The sequence below is a fragment of the Drosophila takahashii genome, chromosome 3R (genome assembly GCF_030179915.1).
Source record: "Drosophila takahashii strain IR98-3 E-12201 chromosome 3R, DtakHiC1v2, whole genome shotgun sequence".
Lineage (NCBI taxonomy): Eukaryota > Metazoa > Arthropoda > Insecta > Diptera > Drosophilidae > Drosophila > Drosophila takahashii.
In genome coordinates, this window is record NC_091681.1 from 14,156,510 (window position 1) to 14,168,890 (window position 12,381).

Here is a 12,381-nt window from a genome sequence, read left to right on the forward strand (position 1 = left end):
AAGTATTTGCGAATGCGAAACGCGACGAGGAGAGATGCAAGTCGAGAACCAGAAATAAACACACACGCCGGACTTCTTCTTTTTTTTTGTGTTTTTGGTTTTCTCGCTTTAAGTTTGTGTGTTTTGTTGTTTTTTTATGAGAGTACGAGTACCAGGTTGTGCTTTTTTCAGGTTTTCTGCTCCACTTTCTGCTCGTCCCGACACGCTGACGCTAGTGACACGGATGCGGATGTGGTGCATGGTAAATCCGCAAGCCAAACAAGTTCAGCTGACAATCAACATCACTTTGCAAAAGTGGCGCATGGAAAGCCCAGCCCATCGCCCCTCTGGTTCCAGATCAGAAGGAAATACCCCCGAAATATAAACCCATTTTCTGGTGACCTTACCAAAAAATTAGCAGGCGATACAGCGACTGTTATTATTGCTTCAGATTTTGGCACGTTTCCCTGCTTTACTGGTGGCCGTTGTTGGCCATTGACACAGCCCGCTTTTTGTCTCTTTTGGCCCATAAATAATCTCTCGTTGTGTGTGGCCCCTTCGGTGGTTTCTAGTGGCACTTTGTCACTATTTCGTATCTTTCGATTTTTTCCACCGATTTTTGCCGTCGAGTTCAAACACTCGCCTTGACCAATTTGGGGAGGGTGGGCCAAAAGAGGCTTTGAGCTCTTTTCGAGTACCGCGCTAGCAGAGTTCAATGTCATATTGGCGTTACACTTAGCGTGGCCTCCTCTTTCACCCACTCTGTCGTACTCCATTAGGTCGATTTTAATTACCAAAGTAATCGCAAGTCAAACAATTAATAGGGTGCGGCGGAAAAGAGCAGAAAACAAAGATTTTAATGTGGGTAATTGGCTAATTTCGAGGGCGGCTCTATGAAGTGTCAGATATATTTTCTGTTTTTTTTTAAAATCATATTTTAAAAACTTTAAAAACCCTAAAAGATTTTAGAAATCTTTAGGTTAGTTTAATTTTAATCAAACATTTTAATTGATTTAAATTTTCAAGTATTAATAACTATTTTCATATAAACTTCAAATTGATTTTAAAAGTATTAAAAACTACAAAATTTAGAAGTTATTATAATTTAAGTCAAATACATATAATTTTAAGCAATAACCATTTTTTAAAAGGTTTTTAAATAGCTTTACTTATTCATCTTTCTTTCGTTTGTCTCTCGCATAGAAGTTATTTTTGCACGCTTTCCGTTCCACTTATTTTGAGCATTTAAGTTGACTCACTAATCGTGTTTCATCATAACTTGGCCTCACGTAACTTTCGCACTTTCAATTTGTAAATTAGCACATTCATCAATTAACACATCGTAATTTGTGCTCCGATGACCCCAATTGCATTTAAAATGGGAATTTTCGGGTGACTTAAAAATGATATGCCCCTTAGGCACTTTTTTTTAATTCTTGGTTGAATTTTCATTTACCTTCGAGGGGTTTCCGCCACCAAGCATCTGTCACCAACCCTTTTCCTCCGTTTCCATTGCGTGACTGCCTATTCAAGTACATTTTAATGAGCGCAAACAAAACAATTTGGCTGTCCTTTTGTTCACCCTTGCCCCAATGGCAAGCCGACGCTCAAGGTGATTTTTTCGAAAGGGAATCGATTGATTCGCCAGGGTCTCTTAGCACATGACCTATGGCCACATTTATGCGGCTTCCCCACCACTGCAGCAGCGGATGATGAAAGTGCCCCACCCAGTGGGTAGGTTAAGCTGTGGATTCCACCTTGCAAAATTCGGCTATGCCTCATCGTGCTGCACTGCGCCATTTTTATTTTTAGTAGGCAGCTATAAAATCTTTTGGCGTTTTCATTATTTTCGTTTGCCTGCCGGTTGTGTGAGAAAATCAAACACAATTGCCAGCGTATTAATTTTCTAGCTGCAGCTGTCGCATTTCCCATTGCACTTAAACGAAAATATCAGTTTTGGCGGCACACGCGGCGGCTACGTAATTTCCTATATTTGATGGCAAACAATATCATTTATTTAGCTGGCAACATTTTTGTGAAACATAAATTGGCCCCAACTGAGAACATAAATTTCACTTTTGCGCGAAGCGAAAACAAGAAAATTTTCCGACTGACAGAAAGTTAAAAGAAAAGTCAAAATAGCAGAAAAGCATTTCAGTTTCTGTATAGATAGAATATTGTATATCAAAAAGACACAGAGCCATTTAAAAGGTGACTAAAATGTATATGATTTATAATAATTTTATGGATTTAACAAAATTTATTTTAAGAATTTGATTTCATATTTTTAAAGCCGCAGTCTTTTATCTTTATTTATTTATAGATCAATAGGACATTAAATTGCTAACACCACTCTCTCTAGATATTTATCACCTTTTCACAACAATCAGCCGCCGCAAAAAACATTTCAATTAGCCTTATTATCGATTGTTTACTGTACCGGGCCAACAGGGGTATTTTTCGAGCTTGCAAAGTTTTTATTTTCAATTTGGCGCCATTCCAAATTAGCAAAACCGAATTAACGCAGACACAGTCAACAGAGACCACTACCCCCCTCATCTACAGGGTTTATCTCTCCCGTTGAATTTTCAATTTTCCACTATTTTCTCTACATTCTTATTTCGGCGGAGCCAACGCTGCGTATGAGCAATGTGCAAGGCGCGAGAGTAAAACGCCAACGGCAAACGTCAAGTCAACAACAACAGCATCTTGGTTCTTGTTCGGCATCGTAAAAATCCAAAAAATATTACCAAGGCACTGCAAATTAGCGAAGGGGGAGGATTGTTTGTGTGTTGGGAGGATCCATCCAAGGGAACGTGAAAAAATCTGAGTGCGTTTCCGAGGAAAATTTCAACGACGACGACTTTTCTGGGGGCGTGTCTCGACTGGAGTTTTGTTGATTGCGCCGACAGACCGTTCCGCAAAATTGCTTTCAGCCCAACAGTTTGACAGAAAATTACGAACAATAATGCGTTCTGTTAATGGCGGCGGCGTTGCCATTATCAGACCGAAGGACCAAAGCCAGACTTTTGCAGACAACCCCATTCCTTTACTATTTCCATTTTCGGCATAACTTTACCCATTTGGTTCTAGTCTATGCGGCATAAAATGCCCACTATTACGGTCGCGCCAATTTAATTGTTGGATTTTCGGGTGCCACCAGCATTAAATTTGATTAAAGTCGCTGCCGCCATTTGGCTGGTGTTTCTGGTGATTTATGGCCACCATTAGTTTAATCAAAATCGGTTCACAAACTTGAATCTCGGCTACTAACCACACACATATTCACATATTGATAAATGAAAATTTACCCTTTTTGTGCATCGAAGCAAATGTGGCCATAAGTGTACACATGGGTCGAGACATCGGTGTCTGGGGCTAACCAAAAGCCAACGAGTTAAGGGCCAGGCTGTAGCCGTAGCCATGGACATGGACATGGCGCTATGGCTACATGACATGAGCGAAATTTTTTGGCACTTGGCTGCGCTTTTTCGGCGGCTGAAACAAATTGTCCGCAGACTGCGGCAGTGGGAGGATGTAACAACTGGCCAGGACACTGAACACCGAAGTTGGGGAACTATTAAAAATCTATTTGGGAGGGTTTTGTTTAACTTTAAGCAGCTCTGAACTTGATAACTTTAAATTTGAGAGTTCCAAATTGAAAAATATATCACAAATCTAGATTAAAAATGAATATTAAAATTATATAAATTATATTAAAAAATAAGTAAATTAAAGCCTTAATATAAGATTGAATGGTATTAAAAAAACTTTTTTTTTATTAGAATGAGGAAATTATAATCAAGACATTCATTAATTAGAACTACATTGTAAAATATAATGATTAATAATTACATTATCTTGGTTATATTACAAATAGAAATGTGTACTGTTAAGTATTCCAAAGAAATTTATTCAGGAAGTAATTTCATCTTGAAATTGTGGTTAGAAAAGTGTTAAACAAATCAGAAAAGGAATTAAAGTTCTTGCAGAATTTAAGGCAAACCCAACCATGCCTGCATAATAATTTTCGTATCTGGACATAATGCAAATTTCAATTTTTCCCCATTCTGCTTTCGCACAGCCCACTGTAGGTTGTTGACATTTTCGGATTTTATTAGAATTTCAGCCAGAACTCTCTGTCTGCGGAACCCGGTGACTTTTATGCTTTGTAGGCGTCCGGAACGGAACGGATCGGAACTCATCCCGGCTGAAGTCCTGTCTGCCTGCCATTCACTTGGCCTGTCAACCCTGATACTTGACATTGCACAATGTGGAACCATCCTTCATCCCTCTGTCACTCCAAACCCAACCCCAAACCACCTTCGTTGCACAACTTTTCCCCCACTTTATTTTGGCCATTTTTGCGGTTGTCCAACAGGCTTAACTCAATTTGCCACCACAACGGACTTCCCAAAATTAAAAAAGGCACGTGCAGGCTTTGAATGAGGGGCAAAAAGGTGTAGTCCCCAAGCTTGATGTGTGTATTCATTTCTTTAGAAAATTAGCAGCAATGAAATAGCTATAATTTGTCGTCATTTAGCACACAAGATATTTTTGTTTATAAATAAACATGTTTTCTGTTTTTTTTTGGCGTTTCGTTTATAAGTAAACAATTTGGCTGCTGCTGCTGTTGATTTTCAGATCAAATGAAGGCGTGGGCGAATGGGCCAGACCCAGGGGCGACCCTCCCTATAGGAAAAGTATTAATTGGAGAAAAACAACAACAGAACAGCAGACAGAAATGATACCGCACCTTAGATCCCATAAACAAGCAACTACAAAAGCCGCGAATCCAGCAGGCTGGCAGAATCAACAAACATAATTGATGATATTTTCGAATTAAAAGGGAATGAATTAAGGCCAAAATCCAATAACGAGTCAAATAAATCACCAGATGAAAAACGAGAAAGCGAGCAAAAGTATTTTAATTCCAATTTACATATAATGCTGAGATTAAAACGAACTAATGGCAACTAAGAACTAAATAAAAAATCTTTTGTTTATTTCGGGGAAAATTTATGGGTGTCTTCGAAATTCAAGGTTATAACCTTTAGCGAAATATTTCCGCTGTAGCATTCAGGTTTATTTCCGATATGTCAAACCGAAATGATTTCTTTTTTTATTTTGACAGACAAAGACTTTTCAGACAGATTTCTCCAGCCGAATGCCCGATTGCATTAGGCGAGGGAATTGCTTCGCCACGTGGAAAATGTCACTGTTTGGCGGAAGTAATCATCATCAGGGCCCTCGAGACTTTGAGTTCGGCAAACACGCCTTTTGCACACACTCAGAAAAAAGAGGTGGCAGTTAAGGCTTTTACACAAAATCAAATTTTGAGTATTGGGAATTTTTTTAAAATTAATAGAAGGAAATAAAACAAAAAAAAACACTTTTTTTTAGTTCTATATATTTTATAATGAAATTATTTTAACGTATTTTTAAAACATCCTAACTCACACGTATTTATTCGCATTAAGTTGATATAATATGAAATTTCAAAAATATAAAAGTCTTAAAATTATACTTTTTAAAAGTTATGGGGATGGCACGAAGTTTTAAAATATTTTATTACGGTCTTAAATATCCTAACAATTATGTCTTATTTATTTTAGCTTTATCAAGATTTCTGTGATATTTTCTCTCTGTTTATCCATGCACTTTTGTCGCCCAGACAATATCGATGCGGCTGGATGGCTGGTTAATAGTTCCGCAAACAGTAGACCCTGGCCAAAAAGGAAAGTTGCAACTTGCCGGATCGGCAGATGAGTCAGCGGACTGCAGCCGGAACTGGCCGGGAGCAGCTCGAAGTGGCGCCGCAGCCGTGGCCATTATGTGGCAATTATGCTAGCAACCCCCTTTGGATTATTGGGGTTGTGGATCGGAAGTGGGGAAAACCAACCCCGGGAGCTCGACGCCAGTCGCAGCACGCCATGACGTCGTCCGGCGACCACAAGTTTGCTTTTTAACAACTCCCCCTCTCCTTTTTCCAAACAAAAAACAAATCGTTATCCAATACCGCCCCCTCGCAGCGAATGAAAAAAAACTTTGGCCCATGTTTGTTGTCAACAAATATCAGCTCTAATTTTCATGTACTGCGTGCAGTTGGCCATTTCGAATTTAAGCAAGTTTGCAGCTGCAAAACTTTGGAAATCACTGGGCTTTGCAGGCCGACACAACTTATGGCAGTGACTAGCGGATAAACAGATACAAAAGTATCTACAAGTTGTCCCCGTCAAGAGACAAGACAGCATGTGTGTGCCTGCAATTTGTGCAGCTTTTGTCGCAATGTCAAGAAACTTTTGTAGCTCTCCCCCCGTCCCCTGTTTTTCTAACCCTCAGCCCCGAGAAATAAACCCCCACGCAGACGGCAAACAGTTAAGTTGTTTTTGGCATTTTATGTGCATAACATTTAGGGATCAAGACATCCAGAATTTATGCCCAGAAATGGTAGTTTGCGAAACGCATTTGCGACCCTGTACTTGGCTCAGATTTGGGTCTCCATTTATCATGTGGTGAGAAGCCAGATTTTCCCAGATCTGCCACATGATAGTCCAACCGTATCGCATTGTTCTAGTTGGTCGAGATTACCGAAAGTCAGTTTCCAACTTTAGATTTGCATTAACTTTATTCGGGAAAATGGAGGCACAAATGCACGGGGAGAAAAGTATTTGTTTAATTAAATATAAAATAAAAAAATATTAAATCTTCGAATTTTTTAAATATTATTTATTTTTAGGATCCTGTACTTTTGAAAAAAATCATAAAATCAAATAATACTTTAAGTAAATAGATTTAATGTATCTTAGATCAATCTTGAAATAATATTGATAAGATAATAATTTAATATCACAAATGAGGCCTAAAAATATCAGTGATTTCTTTATTTTTGTGAAGATTTTTTGTAAGACTAGCATATAACCATAAACCTTTCTCCGGGGCTGTACGTGCGTGCGGCAATTATGCATTGGGGGAAAACTTTGTAGACACTTGAGAACTCCGGGCACAGGTCAATGCAGCTCAATTAAAAGGCATGTCCAAAGGCTTTTGTGTGCGGGGCCAATTGACTCCACTGAAAGAACTCGGTGTCTGGGGTGAAATGTTGGAAACATGTCCAGGGATCGGCAAGGGGTGGTTAAAAAGTAAAAAAAATGACTGGCGCCGTCTCTCAAATAACATTACCAAACAAACCTCCCCCCAGAACAAGTTTAATGGGGAATTTCAATCAAGCGCTGGCTTTTGCATGCCATTCGTTAAGTATCTTCAAGTGCTCCCAACTCAGGCCATGTGCATTTGATAGATACATTTGATGTGGCCACTGCACTCGCTTGCCTGCGCTGCTCCACTTGGAACACGCCGCCCCGCCCCTTCCGCCCACTTCAAAGTCATATCTTATCGGCTTATCTGGAATACCAGAGACGAAAACACAGACGACCGATTGTGTTGTTGCTCTGCTTGACGTCACGACGCCATAAAGTAACTTGAATTGAACTTATTGTAATTAATACGACTACGAGTACGATTCGCCGCAGTATTTTCAATGCCAACCGATGGAAATGTATCCCTCAGGCTGCAGAACGCTTCTAGGCATTTCAGCATGCCTTCTGCGGTTTATCAATACAATGCGAGGGGAAATTTAGGGGCGGGGGGGAAATATCTGTCTGGGAAGCCCCAGCAAAGCTGGCATGTGTGTGGAAAAGCGCTGGAAAACCCACCCGGAAGTTCAGACCTAATGCGTTTTTGCTGGGCGTGTGCAGTATCTATAGATTTGACAGGCCAGCAGATACAAAGATACATTAAAACCAATTCCGCATCCATTAGCCGAAAGCGAAGGGCGGTTCAGGGCGTCCCTAAGTGTTTTCAATTAATAACCAAACTCACAGCTAGCCAAAATGTTTTCCTAAATATTTTGATGACAGCCTGGACAAAGTGATTGAGTTTCCCCCTAAACGCCAGCAAATTTTCCATCTTCTTTAGTCTGCCGACAAATTACACCAATCAATACAGTCATAAAAAGTAAGAATCCATTTTCTGGAATTTGCTATCTTAATTACAACATTTAGAACCCTGTTGCTTGATAGTTTCTACAAGGTAATAAAAGAATATTGGGAGCGTAAAAGACTTCAATAATTGTAAGAGGCGAGTAAACTAAGTTAATATTTTTAGATGGAGAATACTGTATAATGAGAGCCTGTTTTATGGTTGAATAGGTATTTAACACTGCTATTGTGAAAAGATAAAATAGTAGTTTAGTATTCTAAAAATTCCACATGTGTTTAAACCAATAAAAATTATATATTTACAAATGTATATGAGATTCAATATTTTTACGGGGAACTTTACTCTTTATAATGAGCTCTGGTTGCAATCCAATATTCAGTATTTATCACTAATTAATTAGTTAATTGAAGGAATGTTTTAAGATAATTTCCTAGTCTATAAGCTTGACATCTTAACGTCATCGTCTTAATCAATTTTCTTCAATCTTAAACGACTGGATTGTTTGCCTGCTCCCAATAATAATAATCTAATGCCAATCCATCAACACCACACTGCAATTCCATCCATCAGCACCATACCATATAGAACCGATTCCGCCATCGATGCCGTCCAACTGCAGAGAACAACCGACTGGTCGACTGGTCGACCCATTTCTAGACACTTATTAAATCAACAACACAGCAACAATTCCTCGATGAGTTCTTGTCTTGTATCCCGCTCTTTCGACTATAACTCAGGTTTTTGCTGCCGTTCTGTTCTGTTCAATCCATTGCGCAAATATTACAAAGTCAAAGTCCAGTAAAGAGAAAAAAGAAACCAAAGTCGATGGAGACCTAGAACCCGGAGAGCAGAAGGAGAATAGCGGGCTCTCATCTTCCACTTCGGGGTTCGAGGTCTTTTACCCAGAATTTTGCCTCGCTTTTTGCTGCTGTCTGCATGCTTTGTAATTTTTATTGCTATTTCGCTAAATTGTTGTCAATTGACTTGAGATTGGCGCAAGTTTGGAGCATGTGTTGCTGCCAGTTTTTTGTACATTTTACTCTCTTTTTTCTGCTGCCAGAAGTTTACTGTTTGATTACAAACTATTGACCATGAAGGAACTAATAAATCCTCGAGGAGTTTGTAAACTTTTTAGGGAAGCATATTAAATATTAAAAGCATTTGATTTCTATCTTAGTTATTTTTCAAAATATTTTCTAAATTAGTTCCTCTGATTCTTGGTTGCCCAGAAAACAAGTACAGACATTAAACAATGTGCAGAAATCATCGACGATTCGCTGAAATTTTGATTGGCATTCTCGCCGGCCATTAAATTTTGTTTTGCACCAGCGAAACTGCTGCGCAAAAAGTCTTGTTTGCCACAAAAATAGATGGGTATCTTGGCAAATAAATAAATAATACTAAAGTAAGCTAGCGAGCGGTGCAATGGCAAACGAGACTTTTGTTTAGACTTGACAAAGGCCGCAGGAAGATATAAAACAGTAGCCGAGAGGCAGCGGAATTCTATGCCAAAATCACGAAACAAAACATTTTTTTTGGGTCATCGTCAACCATTTTGTTGGCAGTGGCCATCTGTCCATTTGCAACACGATGTCGCATGTTGTGGGGAAAAAACAGACATTTTTCATAGACCACCTTTTTCCAGAATATCACAATATCTGGGCACTGAAGTTCCGCCGCGTTCTTTTGTGACTGTCAAAATGCTAATTTGCTGTCAGCACCCGTGAATATTCGCAATTTGTTGACCCTTCTTCATGCCCGTGTTGCTATTTTTTCTTCGCTCCTCTAATATTCTGCCCGCTGGGTTAATAAACTTGTTGCCGCACGACACGGCTCATAAATAAACACTTCTATTGATTTAGTACATCGACTGGGCCCACAAAGGCAACACGAATCGATGTTCTCCTTCTTTTTTTGGCGAGTGTTTACAAGACTCTTAAGCTGCTTAAATGTGTGCTCCAAGTCGTTTATTCTTTTCCGCAGAAATCCATAATATTTATTTTGATTATACAAATACTTAATATTGTGTATAAGAACATCGAACAATGGGCAGTCAACAAAAGGCAGCTGTGGGCGGAGCTACGGGTTCGGGTTCGTGGGGCCCCGAGCTCAAACTGATTACTATTGTGGTTGACTCCTCAATGGCAATCATAAATAAATGAATTGATACACCCGGAGAAAGACACGATAGTCAGAAAGTTTGTAGTTAATAGATACAAATACTACCTTTTATACGTATCATAAATGGATTGATAGATACAAAAATGCACATTCTACCTACTTAAATTCTACCCCAAATTGTAGCTACAAATATTATCTGTTACTGACATTATTTTTCTGAGTGCCCTGTCTTTTGATAATTCATATGCTTTGTGAATTGGGCGCGTCGGGTGTTTGGATATATGAGTATTTAAGGTGTTGGCCAAGACACTCACATGATTCAGACGAGCTGCTATTTTGGCGTGCTCCTCCTGGTAGGCTTTTCGGGCCTTTCGCTTATCCTGTGACAGATGGCTCAGCTTATCGCAGACGACCTCCAGCTGCTCGGCGTTGAACTTGAACTGTTTGGCCTGCTGGTCCAGTTCGTCCAAGTAGGATCGCCAGGATTTGGTGATCAGGCTGCCTGCAAAGGGAAATAAAATAAACTCGATTAATTAAAATCTGACAATCCCTAAAAAAGTTTTTAAAGTGATAAAAATGAAATGGCTGCTAGACGACTGCACATCTCCATCTTCCTCGCTAAGTAACGGGTATCTGATAGTCGATGTACTCGACGTTCGCTCTTGTTTTTAGACATTATTATCAACTATTTATTTTCAGTATTCTTCATTTTCCAAAAAATATATTAACATCGTAAAAATCTTTTCCTTTATTAGGTTTAAGACCACCAATCTTGGTCTTATTATATTTCTCTGTCTTAATCTAAGTGATAACCAAAAGTTACATCTCCTTCGATAGATGCATAGTCATAGGACTATATCTTTATTAGACACAGTCTTTAAACCCGTAAAACCGCAGCTAATCCACAATTTACCCAGACCCATGACTCACTGGAGTTTTATCCGCTCAACAGTTGGGTAAAAGTGCAATCGAAAGCCCCCATAGGCAGTGAATCATTTTTCTTGAGCCAGTTTTACGCTAAAATGTGACGCAAATACTTTGCACAGATTTTGGGAAATTATTTGCTGAGCACATCGGAAACACAATACCTCGCTTCTGTTTCTTGGCCAAAACCTAAGCGCTTCGCTAGGCAGCAGAGTCTGAAGTTTAGACTTCAAACTGCAGTCAAATCGAGCGATTCAAGTTCATGGTCAAGGTAAGAGGCAGAGCAAAGCTGGAGAACTGCACTCATAGAAATTTTTACCCTAAATCGCCCTAAAAAACTGACTTTTCGCCCGTGGATTTAGAAAATCGCCCATAAATCGTATCCGCTGGCGATTCGCCCGTGTATTTAGAAAAATTTTCTAAAAAATCCCGATGGAAATTTGGTTTAATTTAGGGTGATTTTTCTTGAAATAAGAAATATTTTCCTGTTTTTAGGGTGATTTGCCCTAATTTTAAGGTGTATTTTTCTAAAATTAAGGGCGAATTTTCTGTTTTTATAGGCGAATGCCCTAAAAAATTAGACAAATTAAAAAAAATCGTGTTTGAGCATGCTTAACTGAATTTGGGAAGCATGTTTTTTTTTTAATCGTCTATATTCTGGGAACTGGGACTGCTTTAATTAAACAGCACCGGCGGAGGACACCGTTTCATATTATTGTATTGGTGTGAGCTTATATGGGAGCCGCGTTAAGAGGGGGGCCCGATCTATACAGCACAGCCGTTAGAACTGAAAAATCATGTTTGTAAATTAATTAGGGAAATAAATATGAGGAGAAAAAACAACTTACTTTTTTTGGTCATTGCGAGAATCGAACCCACGACCTCTCGGTTTAGAGTCTAACGTCCTACCGCTGCACCACAGACCCCTCGCGCAAGACGACGAACAAACTCTGCACACATCTTATTTTCTTGAGGTCTACGTTATAATATGACTAAAGGCAACTAAACCGTATATTTTTTTTCCTGACGACTGTTCCCGTTTTCTTGCCCGCAAACACAAAGTATGCTTTTAACTCAGAACTCCCATACGTTTTTAAGGTTTAAAGACTACTTTAATTTAAAATTCGGACGAAAAAATGTCCTCAGTATTATAATGTTTACAAACAAAAAAAAAAACATAAAAATCAAGTTGAATCACACAGGGTTCGAACCCACAACCCCACGACCTTAGTCCTCATATAGCAAAGTTGAAAGCGCAAGTGATTAGACCGCTGGGCTACCGAATTTCACACTTTTGGAGTGATTTTTAAGGCGAATCGCCCTTGTATTTAGAAAAATTTTAGAAAAAAAATTAGG

General features: G+C 39.1%; 1 protein-coding gene across 4 annotated transcripts in view; it reads right to left on the reverse strand.

Moving 5' to 3' along the window:
* FER (tyrosine-protein kinase Fer) overlaps positions 1-12,381 on the reverse strand; it is a 32,457-nt gene that overhangs the window by 15,368 nt on the left and 4,708 nt on the right. For all 4 annotated transcript variants that reach the window (XM_044396276.2, XM_044396275.2, XM_044396273.2 and 1 more), the window contains exon 3: positions 10,416-10,603. In XM_044396276.2, coding sequence (XP_044252211.1) covers positions 10,416-10,603 — 188 coding nt within the window. The remainder of the gene's footprint in view (positions 1-10,415; positions 10,604-12,381) is intronic.